Below are 23,450 nucleotides of genomic sequence, written 5' to 3'. Positions count from 1 at the left end.
CAGCCAGGCACTGTCATGCCCAAATGTAGAGTGTTAGATTACGCCACCAGACCGCTGAGGATCTATACACCGAGCTCAGCATAGTCTGGTACACCAGGTGGCGTGGCAACGGAGCGCAGCTGATATCTCTGCATGGCATACCCAGGCTTTTGTCGCTTTCAAGGAAGTGCAAGCCACTCCCACGCTGCCATACTGCAAAGGCTGCCTTGCCAAATCACTGCCAACTCACTATTAGTCAAACAGGTTACATAGTTCCAAATCCAAATCCTCAAATTCAATTTTGACAATAATGACCCCGCGCGCCAAGTGTTGCGGCACTGCAACCGTACTGTACCTCCACACACAGCACGCTGGAGTATCGTGGTCACACGCAGTCCTAATGACAACCAGCGAAGAATATGACATAATGTTAGCAAATCATACGCGGACTAACGACACTCATCCCTTACTCAGCATTTCTTTTAGCGGTATAAAACAAACGGAAGAGCAAAAAGCACCACAGAAGCCGATGAAAGCCACCACGACAGCAGCGGAACATTTTCTCTCTCTTTGTAAAGCAGATCAAGACTACTGAGTGAGGTGAGGTTATTTAGTGTCGCCTTTAAATGTGTATACGTTTCGGGAGATAAACCAACCCTTCAAACTGAGTGTACATGTACGTGTACGTATGGGTCTTTGCCGGTAGATACAACTTGACTATTCTGGTGCGTTTCAACGCAGGCCGGGTTCAAGTCACTGACCATGTTCGAGTTTGGTTTATTCACAGACCTAGTGTCATATGCTCTGCCTGCAGATGTCATTGGGAAGAAACTCCCGTTTGGATTTGCGAAGTAAAACCAAGTCAAATAGTTATGTCGCTTTACCTTAAAGTTTAGGCTTTGGGAATTGGTCCTTCCATAGGACATTCCATACACCGAATTTATAGCTTTTACCAGAGCTACCATTCTCCGAAGTACCTTGGAGTCCACTCAGAGGCTCCTATCAGATTTCTTTCCTCTATTCTCCACATTTGAGGGACCAGCTCCCCAAAATTATTCCAACAAAATCATCGTTCCGACCTAACAGTTCGAACGGTCTTATAATATTTTAAACAGATACCCTATCATCATACACAGTGATGATTTTTGCAGCGTCTCTTCCACCATATACACGGATTTTTAGAAAGACTAATTTTGTACTTGCTTTTTTTAAACTCTGCGGTACCATGCCCTCTGTGTGTTCAGAGTCCACAGAAGCCTATCTACAATGGCATCGTCACTCTCCCTATGCTTTCTCCTGGGTCTGACCGTCGTGATGATGTCCATTACATTGGAAGCAGGTGAGCTCATCTGTGCTCGAGTTCACGCGCGCGCGCGCGCACACACACACACACACACAGTGACACACGCACACAAACACTGTACTTGATGACTGACACTGATGCATACTGGCTACTAGCGTGGGTGGCTAAATCAGAGTTGACTTGATGAAAAGTTCCACTAGCTCGGTTGATTACACAACAGCACACACACACACACACACACACACACACACACGCACACACGCGCACACACACACACGCGCGTGCACACACCAAAAATTATGCCTAGCCTTGTTCAGTGTTGATCAAAAATCTTCTAACCATGGAGTCATATATATATAAGCCCGACTCCCTGCTTCTAACCACACCTTCCCCTTTAGACTTAAGAACGAGATCTGTGTTGTCAGCCAGGAAACGACTAATCAGCTACTTAGCCCTCAAGGGCCTTACTAGAATTCTAAAGCCCGCTAAATCGTAGTTCTACTCCTTTTTGACGACAGGGTAATGGTCATGCTAGACCTCACACGTATAGACCGATGCATACCTGGCACTGTGACGCCCAGACCCATGGTCGGCAGAGTCCATGTATTTCATCAGCACAGCTATTAACTGGCTTTGTGGATGGCGCCTACCCAGTCCAATGTACTTTTTGTCTTTCAACATGATTTTAAAAGAAAGAAAAAACAAAAGACAACAACACTAGACGTTCTCTCTGCACCATGGTTGTGATAAGTGACAAGCGAATCTCTTCAAACGCGAGGGAAATCCCTGCACTGTGCATGCATAAACCTACATTATTCGTCTCTATTCAGGAATTCCCTACCTCTGCCGTTTACACTCTCCCACCCTTCCTTCGTGTATTCGTTTTTTCTGTTTCTATCCCTCCTTGTCTATCTGACGCCCTTCCTGGCTCCAGTCCTCCCCAAGCAGCTCAATCGATGCGTCTCTTTGTCTGTATTATGTCGCTGTGTCTCCATTATGACTGTATCTGTGCCTCTGTGTTTCTGTTTCTCTGTCTACTCGTCTTTCTGTCTCTATCTCTCTCGCTTGCTTAGCATTTCTGTATCTCATAAGCCCATCATCCCATTTCCCTTGTTTGGTGCTGTGCTGCGACTACTGTGTGTTCTCTGCAGCTCCTTCAAAGCGCTCCGCAACATCTCTAGAGAAGAGAGCAATGTTGACCTTGTTCTCAGATCATCGCGTTGCCAGATCTCGCTCTGATTCCGACTCAGACTCCGAGTCAGAGTCCTCCGAGCCCAAATCCAAATCTAAATCCAAGTCAAAGAAATCCAAATCCAAGTCAGAATCCGAGTCTTCGGAGTCTTCCGAGTCTTCCGAGTCCTCAGAATCGCCCGAGTCCCCTGAATCTCCTGAGTCTCCTGAATCGTCAGAGTCAGTGTCGTCGGAGTCAGTGTCGTCGGAGTCAGTGTCGTCGGAGTCGGATTCAATCAGTGATGAAAGCGAGGAGTGTAAGAGCTTATTCCCGCGCTATATATGGACTTTATTCTGCATTTGGTTTGTTAACCCTTCGCAGGGCTCTGAAGTCACTTTCGCTCCACATTGCCTGACTTCAACGAATTTGTACTGCAGATCACAAGTAGGGATCTTCTATTTGTTTTTGCAAAAGGGACCAATTCGTTTTCTTGATATTAGAGGGAAGCATAATATACGCTGCAGGGAATCAGAAGATTAAGAGTGTTCTTGAGTCTTCATGATGGTTGCAGTGAGGTTAGAATTTGTCTTTCTATCCGTTTCTCTTGCCATGATTAGATTCTTGTCTGCGAAGAAGTTGTTAGCACAATAATGACTGCTGTGGTACAGGTATTAAACGACTAGACGTTTAGCTTCATCACGTCTCGAAGCTGTTCTGCCTTCTGAATCTCTTTTTTCGTTTTCTCCAGCTCCAGAGTCGGCATCAGCGTCCGCGTCCGGGTCCGGCGAGTCAGGGGAATCAGAAGATAAAGATGGAGAAACGCCAGACTTTGGACGCAAACGTCGCAGATAGTTCAAGTATTCCGCAGTACTTAAATTCGAGGAGTATCCTACGGTTCATGCAAATTTATCAGCTACTAGCCAAAGCTCTATTATACTGAGATTGGCGGTCACAGCTACGAATAAAGCATAAGCCCTTAGTTGAATGGCCACTTTCAGTTGCTGCCTTTCTTTAGATCACATTTTAATCTTTAGTCAGTGCATGTGTGTCGTTCTTGTATACGTAGTCCAACACGTAGTCCAATCCGTCATTTCCACATCAATCTTACTAAAATGTTACCCATATAGTACAGTGTAGACTGATGATTTCTCATGTTGCAGTGTTACCTTAGAATGTCTGCGTCTCACGACATGGCACATGTATTAGCCTACAGTGTACTAGCCCGCTTATCCAGACAAGCCTACAATGTATGTGCGCAGTTCGCGGACTGTTTTTCTCCTTCTTTTTGCTGTCTTGAATCATGATTTACCCTGGATAATCTTTACACTCTTTTCTTTTTTCTTTCTTTTTCCAGTGCCGATAAGACCTCTTTTATGTGCAAACAGGATACAATTGACAGTGGCATGGCGAATGATTAGAACACAAAACTCTTTTCTTATGTCAAGGTCCACGTCAATAGTGATCATGAACTCATGATGAAGGTCTTTTGGTTGGCAGAAAAATTCAATTCTTTTCGGACAGAAGACTCTTGATTCCTCTTTGCAGATCCTGGGTGATTTCGATATCCCGTATATGTTGTGTACATGCGCGTTCCGTATCACCATACTGAGGTTGCGTTTGGTTGGGCATTTTCAGAATGTAAATGAGAACCATTCTGGAATGGGAATCGGCAAGAATCACCTGCCCAAACTAACGCGCCAGAATCAATTAGGAATCACTTGACATAGCAATTCCATGATGTCGTTGTGGAACGGCGGCTGTCTTTTCTTTTACCCGACTCTAGTTTCCTTGAGAGAGTCAAGGTACTTCTGAGTGCATGATTTGAGGCACTTGAACCTGTTGCAATATTGTTTGGCTCGTCGCAGCCATTATCATTTTTGATTCCGGAATGAGAATGCTCATTCCAGCATGTGAGGTGGAATGATCATTCTCCAAAAAGAATCATTCTCAGCGATTCCCATTCTGGAATCATGTGGAATGTGACCAACCTAACGCACTTTTTTGACCAACCAAACGGGCGAGAATGATTCCGAGTGATTCCAAGTGATTCCCATTTGGGAATGTGACCAACCAAACGTAACCTGAGTACGTGCATACCCATCCCGTAGAGTCATGTACTACAAGTAGTGTAGTGAGGGTTCCATTTGATCACACGCTGCTCTTGGTCCGGTTGCATAGCGTATACCGTACAACGTCCCGTACCAACATCGTACACACCGTGTGATCGAATGGTGGTGAGTGCTTGTGTGTCTCTGGTCTTTTGGTTGGCAGAAAAATTCAATTCTTTTCGGACAGAAGACTCTTGATTCCTCTTTGCAGATCCTGAGTGATTTCGATATCCCGTATATGTTGTGTACATGCGCGTTCCGTATCACCATACTGAGTACGTGCATACCCATCCCGTAGAGTCATGTACTACAAGTAGTGTAGTGAGGGTTCCATTTGATCACACGCTGCTCTTGGTCCGGTTGCATAGCGTATACCGTACAACGTCCCGTACCAACATCGTACACACCGTGTGATCGAATGGTGGTGAGTGCTTGTGTGTCTGCATATGCGCCAGCATACATTTAATACATGACTTGTACAAAAGAGAAAGATCCTTTTTTACAGAGAAACATTACTTCATGCACTACTGTACTACATAACTAGAATTAGATAAATCTTATTTTAGTTCACACATGTTAATGGTTTGACAGCATGAAACAAGGTGGAGGACACCTTGTTCGGAAACACGGCTCTACCAACCGTGTGGATGGTTGTGGAAAGGTCACTGTTTCCGAGCACGGTGTCCTCCACCTTGTTTCATGCTTTAAAACAAACAACAAGTATATAACTAGCCCTGTGCGAATCCCTCCCTAGCACTCAAAACGTACTGGGGTCTTATACGATAGATAACTGACCGCGGCAGTGCATCCTTCTGTTCAAATTATAACAGCATTGGGTACATGTACATATTATGTACATGTACCCAATGCTGTAGAAAGCAAGCTGTTTCGGCCATAAAGGCCTCATCAGTACAGCTACGAGCTAAATAGGCCGAGCTACCAACCATGGTGCAACGTACATAAACATGTAGATAACTGAGCGGAGCCTTCTTACCTGTCAGTTCATCCACTGCACAGAGCGTCGTCCTGTGCAAGTAAAGAGTGTTGCGCGGCCAATCCGTTATGGCGAGTTCCCACGAACTTGAACAACCGCCTAAGAGTAGGGCCTAGTCTAATGAAATGCGTGCACCTAGAGCACGCCGTTGCACTTCCTTGCAGAAACTTGACTTAAGCTAGACTAGAACCAGGGAGCCGTGTTCGATGACTCCCTGACTAGCACATAGGAAATGACAGTAGTACTCCGTTTTCAGCAGAACAAACATCTCACGAGCAGCAGGCAGCAGTGTGTAAGTTAGTGGCGCACACCCAGCGCTGGGTAGAATCCTGATGTCCAGTTGCACTGCTGCCTTGCGCCTGTGAGTGTGACTTACGCGTCACAAGCTACATGTACATGTAGGTGTTTGTCACCCTGGAAACAGAGCGTTGTTCGGTAGTCATAGTGATCTCTTTTTTTAGTGACTCAACCAGTTTCATTTCCCATTGTACAACCACGAAAAAGGCAAAGCAAAGACAACTAATTAACTTGAAGAACAACCACCATAAAATAAATAATGAATTAACAGTTTCCGCATTTTTTTCATTTCGCTCAGGGGACAGGAAATACTGCCTTCTCACCGGAGAGAGGATTATCCGATTCCTACCAAAACGAGAAATCTGCGATATGAATATGTATGAGAAAGATGTGAGAAAAATTAATAATGATGATGTCGAATTACGATAGTTTAGTTGTTATGCGACATTTCCCTGACGGTTACAGATAAAGCGTTTCTGGAAGCAAATTTCGAGAAAGGATGCGAGAACAAAATACAGCGTTCCTGAAGGCAATGGTGCACATAAATAGAGCATAAGGCGATGGTACAGAAAAGAGGTGAGAACTTACAAACAAGGCAGTCGTGCAGAAAAAGAGGGAACTGAAGAACTAGCTGTTCTAGAGGCTATCATGTACATGTGAATAGCATCTCAAGATTTCAGAGCGTATAGCAGTAAGGAACAAATTCTGTATGCATGTACATGTAGGTACAAATTTTCGTTCACGAAATCTTCCGTTAGATCACTCCACCAGCAGGTTCGTTACGTACTACATTTCGTTTTTTGTCGAGGTCTGGCACCCCGAACGTTCAAGAAAAATAACTTTAGTTTGGTACAAACTTTAGTTATTTCATGCCCCCTGACGAATACAGCGAAAATTAATTCTAAAAGAAACTTTGTACTTGTACAGTACGCAGGCGCAGCACAAGCACCATTGAACATAATTATTACTATTCAATAGGCGCTGCCGCTACTGCAAATGTGGCGGACTGTTTATTCCAAACCACACTGGAGTGGCCGTATCCATAGCAAGAGCCGCCGCATCATGGTGATTACCATAGAGATCACCATAGTGATCACCATAGAGACCTTTGAGCTGCTGCCTGCTAGAGAACAATAGAGCAGTGCTTGAAAAAACCACTTCGACTGTAATCTATAGTCTCAGGTGTTCGATGCCCAGTAGTAGGCCCTACTTCAGCTCCACCGATGTGTGCAGGCGAGAATATAGACACATGTACATTGCCATCAGGTTCGGCCTCATTTCCTCTGTGCTGCGCTGACGAGTCCACAAAGGACGAAACAGTTCCGTCCGCAGATTGAGTAGACACATGTACATGCAGATAGATAGATAGATAGATAGATGGAATAGATATAGAGAGAGAGAGGAAGAAAGAGAAATAGATAATACTCTTCGTTAACAGACTGTTTTGTGACTAGAGTCAATGCCACACACACAGCGTCAATCACCCGCTCGCAGGTTACTCTGTCTCTTGCTCTTCCTCCGGCTGATAACCGCTATGGCTTGTACGCATTATTGCTTTCCAGAGGAAATATGCAGTATTAACACAATTTAACAGTATTAAACTTTGATAAGAATAATCCGATTATTATCAACACATATGGCCGATTGGTTTGCAGGCCTGCCTGCGAATCATGAGGTCCCGAGTTCAAGACCCGCGCTGGTAGCAGGAAGCTTGGAAAAAAACTTTTTACTTGCAAGTACGCGTGTTGAACTGCGCCGACACCCACGGTCAACTGGGTACTCACAGCTCGGAGTGAGAATAACAAGGATATGCCTCATTTCCTGTTGGATGAGAGCGACGAAGTAAACAAGAAATGCAGGGGAGCAGCTGTTGCTGCAACCCTGCAGTTCTATTGTTGTTGTTGTTGTTGTGGTGTGTACGAGAGAGTCGAAAAGAAGCAGTTTACAGGGTTATGGGCCGTTACACGCCCGATTGGTTGAGAGACTAACCTCCTCTCCCCTGACTCACTTGTGAGGTCTGATTTCGCCACTAAGGTTAACAGGCATAGTGGTGGCATGTGGATGCGAAGGCTAGTTCGTGTGTTTCTAAACATTAAAGCGATGCCGACGCAGATCCCGCGAATATTATTATTATTATTGTACCTCGGATGGTGAGCCAATTAAATTATTGTGAAACGAAGGAGGACAAAATGTTACGAGTTATGACTAACTGTCCACCAACGTAACCAGAATGATCTTATACAGTCATCGAGTGCTCTGTGCTCCAGTCCTCTTTATTCTCGTGAGCTGTGTACTTGTTTTGCAGTTTGTTTGGTTTATTTGAATTCGCACAGTAACCGTGTACTTCAGCTATTCTCTCCTCCTTCTTCTGAATTTGACTCTCCGCTAGCCTTCTCTCCTCCCATCCCCTTACATTGTATTGGGCCTCCGCAGCTCCCCCCCCCCCCACGCACACACTACATTGTCACATAGCACAACTCAACCATTCGCTACCCTGTTATTGAGCACTCCTGCTCGTTTGGTCTCGCGAATCCAAATAAAATCAACCAACCAGTGCGACAAAATGGCACAAAACTGACAAGGAGTACTGAGACATTCGGTGACCTGACACCTAGCTCCAACACTTCTCCCAGGCGCAAACCAACAACCTTCCAACTTGGAAGGCTCAGGTTCGGAAAGGTCCAAGAGGGGAATTCGCCTTCGCTAAGCTTCCCCTTTCTACGTTTATTACATAAACTTGAGCCTCCCAAGTTGAGTGGTCTGTTGCTTTGCGTCGTCGAGTTGTAGTAAGGCCGGTATGTCCAATAGTCTTACTAGTTTCGTTATCATCCAGTAACTTTCGGCATTCTTTGTTGCCGTGATGCTTAGCTCGTGCTCTTCTTTGTTGCGCTTTCCTTCCCCTCTTGGACCTTTCCGAACCTGAGCCTTCCAAGTTGGAAGGTTGTTGGTTTGCGCCTTGGAGAAGTGTTGGAGCTAGGTGTCAGGTCACCGAATGTCTCAGTACTCCTTGTCAGTTTTGTGCCATTTTGTCGCACTCGCTGACTGTATAAGATCATTCTGGTGACGTTGGTGGACAGTTAGTCATAACTCGTAACATTTTGTCCTTCTTCTTTTCACAATAATTATTATTATTATCAACATATTGCAATTTCAAATTTGGACTTCACGGAGAATTTCAGTTTTAGGAAATTAGAGGTCACATGCCACGTACTGCTCTTTTGCTGCTCTTTTGGTGGTGTAACTGATGATTTTTTCTTTCTTTCATATCGGTCTTGCAAGTGTTGGGTTTCGGAGAGAAAAGAGCAGTACGTGGCATGTGGCCTCTAATTTCCTAATTATCAACATTATTATAATTATGCAAGAGTATTTTATCAGAGTAATTATCTTTGTTTACAGTTGCTGAAGACTGATAAAGACATTGATTTTAGAGTCACTAACATGTGTTGTTCCTTCATTTTAGGCTTCCGTAATAGTTTGTTTGTTTATTGCAACTTGTTCCTCAATACGTCCTGATCATTATTATTTCTCGGTTGCAAGTTAGTTGGGAGAAGGTGGCACAATGTTCACTTAACTGCACTTGTAGGAGATGAAGCGATACAGGTGGAAGAGTCGGAGCAGCTGACGAGGGAAATCGTACAACTCCTACTCCGTGAGTTCGTATACGCATCGCATACTCATGGTCGTACTCCTACCGGAATCCCCACTACCATTCTACCGAGTCTGACGGTATGATGCGAGCAGGACTGACTTGGAACTTGCAGCTGGAGGGAGCGAATGATCTAACACTTGGAGTGTTCCCGTGCCGTACTCCACTGTCACCTTGCGACTCATCCTTTGTAGACAGGCAGCATGTTCAAGAACAAGCATGTTCCGCGGAGAAGTCCTCCAAAGCCGGCACCGCCAATCAGGAAAGTTTTCCAGAGTGTGGCCGGCCCAATCCGCTACCTGGAATTGCCGAAGATGTGTCTGGGAGTGGGTTCCTTCGGAAAGGTCATCCAAGCGGTCACTGAAGGCACGAATCATCCCGTTGCCATCAAGACGTCGTTCAGCAAAATAGACGAAGGAACGCTGCACGAGTTTGATATCCTGAATGACATTGGACGACACCCAAACATCATTCAGCTGGTAGATTTGGTAGTGGAGTTGACATCGCACTCGTCCGAAACCCATCTAGTTGTGAACAAATGCCATGGTGCTTTGTGGTCCTGGTTGGGGCGTTGCCGACAGCCCGTTCCGGCCAACGTTCGCACGGAGATCACCAGACAAGTCTACTCTGGTCTAGCGTTTATCCACAGGAAGGGATGGGTACATAACGACCTGCATTCCGCCAATATCCTTGTTAGCGGCTACAACGGTCAAGTCAGCATCACCGACTTCGGCATGTCTCTTCGCTTCACAGACGACGACGGTGTTAATGTTGTGTCCCAACACAGAGACTTGAGGTCCGTCACGTTGCAAGTGATCCTCGAAATGTGGCTGGGTAGAGGAACTAAATACGTGAAGATGGTCCGTGATTGCGCCGTGGTGATGCACAATCATGGCGTTAACAGTGAACTAATTGGTATGGCCCAGCACTGGCTAATTTACCGTGCCGACGAGGTCTTTCGCAGCGATAATAATCGTAACATCGGGTGCGAGTACCGAACTGCACTGGGCGAATGTCCAGACCTACAGCGTGCCATTCTGCTCATACACTCGTACGCCTTGACGCATGAAATCCTGAATCGTGGTATGGCCGTTCCCAGGCTGTTCCGCTATGGCATTTTGGCGGGACCCGATCACAAGCTCAGCGCTACGTATATCTCCACACAGCTAGACAATAGCTTGAGCGAGGGTTACCGCCAACAGGCGCAGAGTGATATCTGCAGCATGACAGTTGAAATGGAATCTACAACTGTCTAAACTTTCGGCAAACATCCAATGCAATCATATCTCTTTTAGGATCACCGCAATAAATCATTTCTTAGAAGTTAGAACAGAGATAATTCACCCGATTCGAGGATGGTGTGTGTAGGGTTTTCGGAACAAAGAACAAAACAATACTGTCGCGAAGAATACCAGAAAAACATCAACATTTCAAGCAGATTAATTATGAAAGGATTGGGAGAACTTCAAATTCAAAGATCAGTTGGGAAAGTGAACTGCCTGAAGATCGACCAAGCTCTGCCACCCGTGCATGTGTATGGTTGTAGTAAGGTCACCGTTTCCGAACACAGTGGCCCTCCGCCTTGTAACAAGTCATGCTATCAACCAACAAGTCATGTACATGTAGAGCTAGACTGATTTGTGCATTTGATGGCTAGAGCATACGCAGTACACAAGACCTACAACCAGGAAAGTTTATAATGGTAGCGAGGCTTTTTAGTTGTGGAAACATCAGTGCCCTCATGCGGCGATCCAGATGGGGCCTGTTTGGGCATATCCTCAGACTCCCTCAAGACACGCCTGCCGCCCTCAATAAGCGGAGTTACTTCACCTGTGGGGACAAGGTATGGCGAGGGCGGCCACGGACAACCATCGTGTCCACACTATCGGCGGACCTAGAATCAGCAGAACTGAGGAGTCTGAGGAACGTGGCAGACCTGGAGCACCTGCGGGCCATCGCCGCTGACAGGCCTGCGTGGTGCGAGCTGTGCCAGGATGTACGCAGTAACTAACGGATGGGACAGACGCATGTACAGATCCCGTGCATTTAGCGCTTACCATCGACCATGAGTTACAAACCTTTCGTCGGTGTCTGTTATTCTTGTTCCCGTAGCTATGCAGAAGACGTTACTTCAGTAACGTCTGGCGCTAGCCAGGGTCCACACGGCTTTAATTCCCGTAGCTATGCAGAAGACGTTACTTCAGTAACGTCTGGCGCTAGCCAGGGTCCACACAGCTTTAATTTGGTGTTTGTTTGTGTGTTTGTTTGTTTGTGTCACGCCTGGCGCTATTTTGTATCTATCCCGTACTGTACCGTACCAGCAAAGACAGCTGGCCACAATATTTTTGTTTGTTTCTGCCATCGACATGCCTGGCGCTATCCCGTACCTGTCCCGTATCATCAAGAGTACGGTACCATCAAGAGAATGAGTATATATGCGAAGTGTATGGGGGGAATGCATTCAGTGCAGTAAGATTAAATTTTGTGTGGATTTGTGTGCGAGGCCGAGATCCCACTAGCAGGCTGGCTGGGCCGCCTGTCGACCAGCCCGGAAATCGCATGTAGGCCGATAGCATAATAATTATAACGTATATACAGTCATGTAGATGTATAGCAGGGAGTCATATTATGTAAACGACTCCCTGCTGTATGGGGAGATTTTCTGGAAAGAAATACGAAGTAGGGAGACGAGTAAATGCAATCAGAATGGATGTTAGTTGCCGTCAGTATAATAATAAGAAGAAGAAGAAGAAGAACGCCCGTGATCGGCAGAGTCAGCGCCGGTCCCAGGAAACGTCAGGACAGACATCCCGTCGACTCCAGAACGCCCGTCATCGGCAGAGTAAGCGCCGGTCCCATAGCTATGCAGAAGACGTTACTTGTACTTCAGTATCTCATTGAAACGTTTTTGCAAAACAATGATGTAGCTAATCAAAGGAAAAAGCATTTCCATCAGTTCTAACAACATGCACGATGAGCTAGGCAACAAAGCATAGCGCAGGGCCCTGAGCTTCCAAGCTCTCTCGTTTGGTGTTTGTTTGTTTGTTTGTTTGTTTGTTTGTTTGTTTGTTTGTTTGTTTGTTTGTTTGTTTGTGTCACGGCTGGAGCTATCCCGTATCTGTCTCGAATCTGTCCCGTATTTGTGACTACAAAAGCTCTACAGGATTGTGCATAACAGCTATCCACAATATTTGCGGGCTCCTGTATCTGTCCCGTACCGTACCAATATTCGTCGTATTATGTATACGACTCCCTGATGTAGAGGGAGATTTGGAAAGAAATAGGGAGACGAGGAGGAAATGAAATTAGAATAGACGCCGAATAGGTGATAGGATGCGTCAGCATAAACATACTTTGGAAGAGAGATCCCGTCGTTTCCAAAATAAGCCTGAACGAGCGATTCAGCAACGGTCACAGGAAACGTCGGAAGAAAGATCCCGTCGACTCCAGACCGCCCGTGATCGGCAGAGTCCGCCGGTCCTAGGAAACGTCAGGACAGACATCCCGTTGAGTCCAGAACGCCCGTGATCGGCAGAGTCAGCGCCGGTCCCAGGAAACGTCAGGACAGACATCCCGTTGAGTCCAGAACGCCCGTGATCGGCAGAGTCAGCGCCGGTCCCAGGAAACGTCAGGACAGACATCCCGCTAGGCCTTGGCGGATAATGCCGGCAGAAAAATTGGCAGAATTCGGTACTTTTTCTGGTAAGTTTCATGCATGTTTGGTATGTGGATAAAGAAATGGAGCAGAATTCGAGGAATTGCCCGCCATAAGGTTTGTATGGTTCTGCCAATTTTGGTGCAAAAAGAGCAGAATCTGCCACCTTTTCGAGCATTATCCGCCAAGGCCTACATCCCGCCGACGCGCAGAAAAACTAAATATGCAGCCTCTTTTGCCGTCGGACAGGATACGTATTTTAGGAGACTGTAAAGTTATGTAATATGCTCCACAGGCAACCATGCATTCGGCGTCGTCATTGGCTCAACAGGTCAATGTACATGTGTTACAACAAAAAGGCAAGAAAATCCGATTACTGTATTAAAATCAACTAATTTTCGCTGGCGATTTAATTTCGCTGATTTCGCCGCTTGGTACCAACCGGCCAAAGTAAATCGCAGGCCAAAGTTTGTCATAGAGGCAAATGATGCATGATTGAGCAATGGATGCATGTGAGAGCAAAAAAATACCGATGGATTTCTTTTTGAAAACTCCAATCGACCAAAGTTTAGAGAGGTTAAGATCCACGATATTTCCGACGTGACGCGCAATTTCACGTCAAATTTGGCGTAAAACTCCAAATTTCGACGTGAGCAGCAGGTCACTCGCGTTGATTTTTCGACGTGCGAGCCAAATAACACCTGCGATAAAATGATCAGCTGTAGCACCTACTCCACTTTTATGTTTATGTATCTACCGTATTTCCACAAATAGTGGGCCGGTCTACTATTTTTTCAACCTCGCCCTAACCCGGCCTTATAATCGAGGACGGTCTTGTATTCGAGGACGGTCTTTTATTCTTTCAACCCAGTTTGACCCTGATCTTCTATTTCTCGCCACACAGTTTTACCCCCGTTCTTCCATTTTATTCTACACAGTTTGAGCACGGTCTTCTATTTTTTCCCACAGTTTGAGCACGGTCTTCCATTTTTAACACAAGAACAAAGACTCATTTAGTAGGTCCGGTCTTCTAATCGGAGACGGTCTTTTATTTTTCAATCGCCCCCTGCCCCGGCCTTGTATACAAGGAAGGCGTTGTATACGAGGACGGCCTTTTATTTGCGGAAATACGGTATGTCATTCGGATCTTCCCAAGTTGTACAATGTACTGTTGAGATGCCGAATTCAAATAAATCAATACCATACCATGGTTGCCTGATGATCGTAGAGATACGTGAAACTCGGAGTTGTGACAAAGCTTCCAAACTCTCTCTTGTGTACCATACCAACGCGAGCTGGACTTTCGCGTCACGTCAGAAATAACGTGCATCTTAACCTCTCTATTGACGGCGAAAAGTTTCGTTTCGAGATCGGCCAAAGTTTCTCATCGGCCAAAATTTGTTTACAGTATAAGGAGATAAAAAGAAAAGAAGGAGCAAACCAAAAGTATATGATTATTAGAGAAATAACAATCCGCAATAAATTCTGCAAATACTTTTGCCTAAGTCATAATATTCAAACCGATTAAAACGTTTTTGCAATACAGTGATGTGGCCAATCAACGGAAAAAGACATTTCCATCAGTTCTTATAACATGTACGATGAGCTAGGCAAAAAAGCATAAAAGCATAGCGTAGGGCCCAGAGCTGCCAAGCTCTCTCGTTTTATTTTTTGATCTTTCGAATAGATCCCGTGCATTGAGCACCTATCATCGAACATGAGTTATGTGCCTATCGCCTGCTGTCTTACATATATTTTTACTTTAGTTTTTTTGTTTTCCTCTCTGCCCACTCTGCCTGTCTTCTAGCACATGCGAATACGTGGACTTACTGTTGACGTAAACGCGGACGTGCGTATAATAATATAATAAACATTAAAAATGGTGGAGCACAACTTAATTAAGTTGCTGCACAAGTTATGCGTTACAGCCCACCAATTAAACCAGAATTTGAACAATCAGACGTGCACAGGTTAGCACCAAACTGTCAGGGAGGACTGAAACGTTCCCCTGTGAGGAGGTGAGGTGGAGAGTTGCTCGACAGCGCTAGCCAACGGCCTTGAATTTTGAAAGGTTCATGTACTCGTAGTCAGGATGGTGCTATCTTGTGCACGTCTGACGTCAATATCTAGTTCAGTTGGCGACTCTAACGCATATCTTGTGCCCCACAGTTTTCAATGTTCCCATTTAATTTTTGTGACTCAGAGTTTCATGTTTTAAATCGAGTATCATATACATGTAACAGCAAAGTGGTTACATTTCTTTGTGTAGCTCTTGTGTGCATTGCCATTTGATAACGTTATCGAGCAGTGCTAAAGCTCTCTATCTTGTCATGGAATGTCTCAGTAATCACTGAGAGTTTCGTGTTCAAGATGCAATATTGCTGGTGAACGTTAACGCATACCTCGTTCCTAGTCCCCCCTGCCCAGTCATCTCCGCTTTTCATATACATTTTACACGTAAAACGTTTTAACGTTTACGTATAAAATGTACATTAACATGTACAATGTACACAAGGGCTACACAAAGAAATGTAAGGGCCTGGTACGTTCATTGTGAGTCATGAAAACGGTATGTCCATCGTTTTCGTCATCAAAGTACTGAACCAGAGGATATCGGCGGCGGATTTGTTATAATTATGGCAAAGTGCTTTCCGCCTTTCCATGTAACATTATCATTGGCCTACTCTCTGAGTGAAAGTGGCAGAGAGAGAAAGAGACAGAGAGACAGAGAGAGAGACAGAGAGAGAAAGAGAGAGAGAGACAGAAACATAATCAGAGAGATACATGGAGAGAGATACATAGAGAGAGTGATACATAGAGAGAGAGAGAGAGAGAGAGAGAGAGAGAGAGAGAGAGAGAGAGAGAGAGAGAGAGAGAGAGAGAGAGAGAGAGAGAGAGAGAGAGAGAGAGAGAGAGAGAGAGAGAGAGAGAGAGAGAGAGAGAGAGAGAGAGAGAGAGAGAGAGAGAGAGAGAGAGAGAGAGAGAGAGAGAGAGAGAGAGAGAGAGAGAGAGAGAGAGAGAGAGAGAGAGAGAGAGAGAGAGAGAGAGAGAGAGAGAGAAGAAAAGAAACACAGAGATAGAGACAGAGACAGAGCGTGAGTGAGTGACTTAGAAAGAAATGAACAAAGTGAGAAAGACAGAGAATTAGTTTCGCTCCTCAATCTCTCAATGAGCTCATTCATTACAATTCATTCCAGGGTTTCGAGATTCCCTGGCGATGGCCGGAGGAGGTGGTGTCACTTTGGAATGAATGGATTTATCCGCGTTGCATAGAATATTTCGGTATGAATGTGGATATGGTTGACATTGAGGGTCAGGCCTTTGAAGGAGAATGAAGGCAGCACTACGAAAGGTAAGAGGGTTCTTCTTCACGGAAAGGACCAGGCGCGGGTGCAGATAAGACTCACCAATGTGACATCGTAGTATCGACGCGTATCCGTAAACACGGTAAACCTGGAGCAACCAAGTAACACCACTTGACGAATACTCTTAATATGTTGACGTACAGATACTTCGAAATACATGTACATGCAAATTTTTCAAGTCCATGCTGCTATAATTAACAATCACTTCTCTTGCGCAATTCTCCTCTTTCATTAGATTCAATGTATTATATTGGCTCTCAGTCATAGTTATCGGGGCAAGGACCACATTGTTGTTTATACTTCGACTGGTATGGCTACCGTTTCGTTGACTCCGTCTTCGGGGTGAGATAAGGGGAAGGTGCCATGCAGTGGTGTGGCGAGAACCCGCCTTACGGCACCAGGCGTACATGTACATCCCCAGCCCCCTCAACTTGACTACTAGCACACCAAATGGCGTGGATACATCCCGTGATCACGCCAAAACGTTCAAAGTGCTTTGTCTCCATTGTAGCTGATTCCACGACCTCTCTAGCTATTGAACGAATGGACTTCAATAATTTGGCAGAGTCCTCTCCTATCACACGTTAAATATAGATAACTGTGGAGTGTTTATTCACATCATGCTGATACAGTGTGTTGTATCGTTTTTGAGGTCGAGCAAAGGCATTGGTACATGTACATGTATGTCTCAGGAGCAGTGGAATAATCAAACTAGAATGGTCCGTGTCTGTGTGGATGTGTTCGCGTTATTGGTAGTGTGTGTTTGTGTGCTTGTGTGTGCGTGAGTGTAGGCGAATTTGGATGTGTCTGAAATTATATCCTTGTCCAGTGCTTCGCTGATTATGAAGTTTACTTCAATGCAATATATTTTTATTAGTGATGGACACTTGGATTCTATACTTTGTATTGTTTCTTTAGAAAAGTCTAAATTCAGGTGGAATGGCATCACTTGGAGATGTACATGTGTATATGTACACTGTAGCTCATTCACTCTGGACACAAGAGCCTTTTGAAAATCACTCTTATGATTGGCATGTGTGCTGCTTCCCCCGCCGCCTACGGCCATTCCAGGACCGGCGGACGCAGTTTGTGATTGGTCGGTTCATACCATAGCCGTCCATATTTTGGATCTGATATGGCCAGCACACGCCCCACGCCCCCCCCCCCCCCAAGCACTTAACACTCGTTAATGGGCAACGAGTTAGTTCAGCCATGGCCTGACCAAGTCTTTGGCCGGTTCCTTCGCCCCTGCATTCCGAAATTTCATTTAATCTACATCAACTCCCTACTGATGCATGCAGGCGCTATGTTTCCCGGCGTGGAGTGCGTCAGGGCTTTTACCACTGACTGGCGCAGTCTGTGACTGTCAGTTCGTGTAGATGATGTCAAGATATGTAGTCATGTTCTGTTTATATGTCTCAGGTTCACCACCACCATCCATGCGTTTACAGCGGAAGTCATGGCCCTGCCATTTTTCTGACGGGCGTGGCGTGGTGCCAGAGTTACAGCATGTGCGCAGTAATTACATTAGATTGGCGAGCAACCAGCGCATTAATTTAAATCGACAAACGTTTGGCTATCTACACTCCCAGTCTACACAGTGCTCCACAGGATACCTGGCTGCTAGAAAGATGCTATCGACATGCTCAGTGTCCGCGGTTTCACCCTAGAGGAATCCATCCTCAACACACATTCAATGGACAATGCCAGTGGCCCGGGTCCAGATTTCTCAGCGGCATCATTTCCCCTAGCACACTAGAACCAACCACCGAGATAGCCAATGATTACAGTGCGCAAAACATTCTCTGCATAACCGGTGAAGGTATAAAAGGCGAACTTTTCCAGTTCTTGTCAGACTTGCTCGTCTATGATCTCAGTGAAGTCTGCGCGCACATTGCTGCCTACGCGTGAAACCTCAGGTAAGCATAATCCCGTTTGTTTCACGCTTTGGAACACTGTTCAATATTCAACAGTATACGTGTGTGTGGGGGGGGGGGAGTGGTGAGAAGGGGTCGGAAGAGCTGGCGTTTGTGAAGTAATTTACACCCTAAGGTTAACCATGGTTTGTCGGACTGCTAATATTGTGAATATCACCAATGCATGGGCTTCCATGCCATTGACAGCGTGTAGACTATAAAAGACTCAACTACAACCCTTGTCCCTCTACTGCCTTACACTTCAAGTTGCACGACATTAGCAATTGAGGTGCTATCTACTTGTTCATCTACGGTATAGCTTTTTCGTCATTACTCCTATCTTTTCTTGTCTCTTAAGCCATTTGTCTTTCAATCACGAATAACTGGTTTAACTTTTCACCTCGTCTGGCTTGATGTTTAACCGTACTCTCATCCCCGACTCTTTCCGACTCTCTCTCTCCCGCTCTCTCCCGCTCTCTCCCGCTCTCTTCCTCTCCCTCCCTCTCTCTCTCTCTCTCTCTCTCTCTCTCTCTCTCTCTCTATCTCATATCTCTCTATCTACCTATATATCTTCTATCTGTCTATCTCCCTCCCTCCTCCTCCCTCTCCCCACTCTCTCTCTCTGCGCCTTCTCTCTCTCTCTGCGCCTTCTCTCTCTCTCTGCGCCTTCTCTCTCTCCCTCTCTCTCTATCTCTCTCCCTCTCTCGTTCTTTCTCTTTCTCTCTCTCTCTCTCTCTCTCTCTCTCTCTCTCTCTCTCTCTTTCTCTACCTATCTATCTATCTATCTATCTATCTATCTACCTACCTATCGATCTATCTATCTCTCTCTTTCTCTCTCTCTCTCCCTCTCTACCCCTCTGGCTTTCTCTCTCTCTATCTCTATCTCTATCTCTGATTCACTCTCTCCATCTCTCGCTTTCTTTCTCCCTATCTCTCTCTCCCACTCCTTATTTCTCTCTCTCTCTCTTTCTCTCTTCCTCTCTCTCTCCCCCTCTTTCTCTCTGTAACTGTCTGTTCCTCTCTCTTCCTCTCTCGCTCTCTCTGCCTGTCCCTTTCTCTCACATACTCGCTCTCTCTGTCGAATACATATCCAGGGAAAACCAATAAGAAGCGCATGATGATGATGTCACCACGTATCGGTCTCGTGGTGCTGTTGTTGGTGGTGGTCTTGGCAACAACATTGCAAGCAGGTAAGGGACCAATGAACTCATACGATAATAGATAATAATTATGTTGGTGGTTCAATGGTTTAAAGAATTGAACTTTAAAGCTGTCAAATCGCGATAGTGAGTATTTTTAGTTTACGGTGCTATGTAATGAAATAGTACTCAAGGTAGACATCATGTCCAGTATCAAGATGAAGTAGCCGATCACCACTGACGTAGATGCAGAACATCAACGCTGCATGCTGTTGTCTTTTGTGTTAAATTTTGTATTGCAGTTATTTTGTATATGCAGGCAGGCAAAATGGGATGGAATAAGACCGTGATTGGGAAACAGAGGGTATCAGGTTCAGGTTCTGGGGAAGGATTTTTCCAGCTGTGCTGCTACCCACAGTAAAGTAATTCGGACCTCCTGGACTGGCACGAGGAAATCATGGATGCAACGAATGGGATTTTCGGTCTTTGACCACCTTGCTGGTGCACACTGACAACCTGGATATTTGCCAGGTGGCAGCGTTCCTACGAAAGCGAACCGTGATTTTTGTCTTTATTATTATGTACCCGATTACCCAGAAGCAATACATACTTCTGGGGACGTTTCTTGGAGGATGGGAAACGTATATGAAGCATAATAATTTGATGATAACTATGAATAATTGTCCACATGAGAGAGGGTCAAAGCGAGAAAACAACCTAAAGAGGTACAAGTAAAAAGCAAATAAGTAAGACAGACTGTTGTGCGCTCCGTGTGCGGCTGTGTTCTTTTCTATAAATTCGGATTCTTTTCAATGTACTTTCGGTTCTTTTCTTGCGTTGGGTCTAGCCTGCATTTTCGTTTCATTAACTTTGGAAAGAGACCATCAAAGATTGGACTGGTTATTTCCAGCATGATCTTATCGCTCATAACACCACTGAATATAGGTCTCTCATGCACGATCTTGGTTTCTTGTAATTGACGTCCCTACGACCACTTTTGAGTAATTTTATCTATCTTTTTATTCACTGGTTTGAGGAAAAGTTATCTATTTTTCATTTTCATAGTTATGGATCATGGATCATAGCATACTTACATGTGCATGTACATAAAACTGAATCTCCAGACACTCAGCTAGCTGTCTGACAGCTAGCACTTTTGATCTTGTTAGATGTTCTCAACAGAGCCCAGAATTACTGACCGAACCGATCGTGATCAAGTATATTGAACGACACAGCATTTCTGAACCGACTCAAAGCATTAAAATCAGAGAGATTCATGCATACTTTTTACGTACATACATGTACATACAGAGTCATCATTTCACAGATCTCTGAAATATGCAGACAGCGACGCGCAATACTAACGTTTGTTCATTGATTCTTTTAATAAAAATTGATTTGTTTTCTTCTTGGCATGTTTTGCTCAGCTCCAGTGAAAGTGGACAGGTCCAATGTTGATCTCAGCCTCAGCAGACTCAGGCATGGTAAGAAGTTCATTTCGACCAATCAACTCACTTTAGAATTGCTATGTACTAAACTATAATTAGACCTGGAACTGTCATGTGCATACACTTGCTGACCTCTTTCAACACACCAGCAATTTCGATAAACAACGGCATCATCATACGTCATAGCTCGATGATCCCTGACGTCATAGCTCGATGATCCCTGCCCCGAATGTACATGTACTTGAATTGCAGAGTGCGTAGCGTAATTTTTTTTAAACATAAAACCTGAGAGACAAAGTAAAGACCGAACTCCGTTGCTTTGTACAGATTTGAAATTTTCCGCTGCCCTCGCTAAGAATCAGGGTGACCTGCTGAACTATAAATTTTGCTAGCGGTCTTACAAGATGGCTGTCGGTAAATGTATAATCACACCCCTTACATTATCCTTCCACACTGAACACATTTCTCGTTCGTTTCCATTTTCATTTACCTGCTCATTTTTATAGGGTGGCCGATAATTTCCTCAGACGTTCATTACCTTGTTTTGCTAGTAGCCTCGTACACTGCTTCAACATTGTATCATTCTTTTCATTGGGCACAGAGATTTTCGAGCGTCAGGCTGGTGACTCAAGTGACAGCCAAAGCGATTCTAACTCAGACTCAATGGATGATGGTAAGTAAAAATTAAGTCCACCCAATGGGTCCAATAGAGGTAGATCTCCAGTAGGCATGGAAACCATGTCTCCGGGGTTTACACTTATTCCTCTGTAAAGATACATCCACCAGATAATATTTCCAAGGAACTACAGATTTCGCTATGATGCCCACAAACACCATCAGTTACTAAACAATCAGCTCATGCGATAACATTGCACGACACTTACAGACGGCACTGACTTTCTAGAACTAACTGGGTAACAGGTCTAGCACATCTTGGATGCGCACTCCAACCGCCTTCCAACTTGGAAGGTTCTAAGTTATATAACATTTAATAACATAAGGAAGAGAAGATCTATCAGAGATTTTAGTTCTTCATGTAGCAATTCCGCAGCCTACTGCACGCGAAGAGCAAGATAAATAAATGTTGTCAGTGAAAGATGGTCCATGTTCAGAATGTCGCTAATTTTACCAGTTGTGGAAGTTTGTGTATCACAATGGCGCGGCTTGTTTCTATCTTGAACGTCTTCTCCGCATCCAATGACATCATCACCTTGGTAGGATAAAGGATAAAGTCCCCGCCAACTTTCCATGTTATCCTTAGTGTTCCTATTGGCACCACCAGCCTCCGTTATGTCACTTTATACTCAGGAAGGAGTTAGCAAACAAAGACATCTCTAGAAAGGTGGAGTGGAGAAAACCGTTCAATTGGAGAAAATAGGACTATAATTGTTTCAACATTTCTGCGTTCATAAAAGTCTTAATTGCTCTAACGACATCGTTGATGATCATTACTTCATTAGCCATTGCCTATTCAACTACTTATGCTGATTTTGTGCCATTGCAGAGGGACAAGAGGCTCCAGCAGCAGGGGTAATACCGGGACTTCCCCAACACAGCCGTTTCTCAAGTAAGCATTCATAGGATACATAGTATGATTCACTCTTTGTTAGTTTTAAAGCAACTGGCTTCCAGTTGAATCTCCAGGCGAATCTCACTGACCTTATGAACATTTTGGTAGTGTTCGTACCAACTAGCTGTCTGTAAATGTATGTCACGTCCGTTATATTATCCTTCTTTACTGGGTTGGTTCGTTTCCATTGTCAAGTACCCGCCCATATTATCCAGTGGCTGATGATTTCCTCCCATGTTCATGACATTGCTAATTTTTTTGCAGAAAAATTGGCAGAATTCGGTACTTTTTCTGGTACGTTTCATGCATGTGTGGTATGTGGATAAAGAAATGGAGCAGGATTCGAGGAATTGCCCACCATAAGGTTTATATGGTTCTGCCAATCTCACAGCTTTTCCAGCAGAATCTGCCACCTTTTCGAGCATTATCCGCCGGTGCCTATCGTACACTGCTTCAACATTGTATCATTCTTTTCTTTGGGCACAGATATTTTAAAGCGTCAGGCTGAGAGCTCAAGTGAAGAAGGTAAGATCTACTAAGTCCACCGTGACCCCTTGGGCCCAATACACGTACATGTAGATCTCCGGTAGTCATGGAAACCATGTTTCCGGGGTTTACACATAATTCCCTTTAAAGAGCCTCCACCAGATAATCCTTCCTTTGGAGAAGATCCATCAGAGATTTCACGTCTTCATGTAGCAATTCTGTAGCCTACTGCACGCGAAAAGCAAGTTAATTTGTCAGAGAATGCTGGTCCATGTTTGGGATGGCGCCGATTTTTCAAGTTGTTGAAGTTCTTGTATTACAATGGCGCAGCTGTGTTATATCTTGAACGTCTTTTCCTCATCTAATGACATCA

General features: G+C 44.8%; 1 protein-coding gene and 1 long non-coding RNA gene across 2 annotated transcripts; both read left to right on the top strand.

The window, feature by feature from the left end:
• The first annotated feature begins 489 nt into the window (after positions 1–489).
• Positions 490–3,997, top strand: LOC135823230 (osteocalcin 2-like). Its single transcript, XM_065336077.1, has 4 exons — positions 490–579; positions 1,224–1,318; positions 2,434–2,769; positions 3,202–3,997. The coding sequence occupies exons 2-4, from the start codon at positions 1,246–1,248 to the stop codon at positions 3,303–3,305; spliced, it is 513 nt and encodes a 170-aa protein (XP_065192149.1). The 5' UTR covers positions 490–579; positions 1,224–1,245; the 3' UTR covers positions 3,306–3,997.
• Positions 3,998–18,250: 14,253 nt separating this feature from the next.
• Positions 18,251–21,057, top strand: LOC135822843 (uncharacterized). Its single transcript, XR_010554555.1, has 3 exons — positions 18,251–18,437; positions 19,529–19,624; positions 21,001–21,057. It is a non-coding gene; the product is annotated as an uncharacterized LOC135822843 (long non-coding RNA).
• The last annotated feature ends 2,393 nt before the right edge of the window (positions 21,058–23,450 follow it).

This window comes from Sycon ciliatum, chromosome 8 (assembly GCF_964019385.1).
Source record: "Sycon ciliatum chromosome 8, ocSycCili1.1, whole genome shotgun sequence".
NCBI lineage: Eukaryota > Metazoa > Porifera > Calcarea > Leucosolenida > Sycettidae > Sycon > Sycon ciliatum.
Note: the sequence above shows the minus strand (reverse complement) of the source record. Positions and strands in the feature narration are given on the sequence as shown.

Bases quoted from the DNA above. Each gene is read 5' to 3' on its own strand.
- LOC135823230 (XM_065336077.1), top strand. From the start codon at position 1,246: ATGGCATCGTCACTCTCCCTATGCTTTCTCCTGGGTCTGACCGTCGTG. The intron at 1,319-2,433 runs GTGAGCTCATCT...TGTTCTCTGCAG, and splicing joins GTCCATTACATTGGAAGCAG to CTCCTTCAAAGCGCTCCGCA. The intron at 2,770-3,201 runs GTAAGAGCTTAT...CGTTTTCTCCAG, and splicing joins CAGTGATGAAAGCGAGGAGT to CTCCAGAGTCGGCATCAGCG.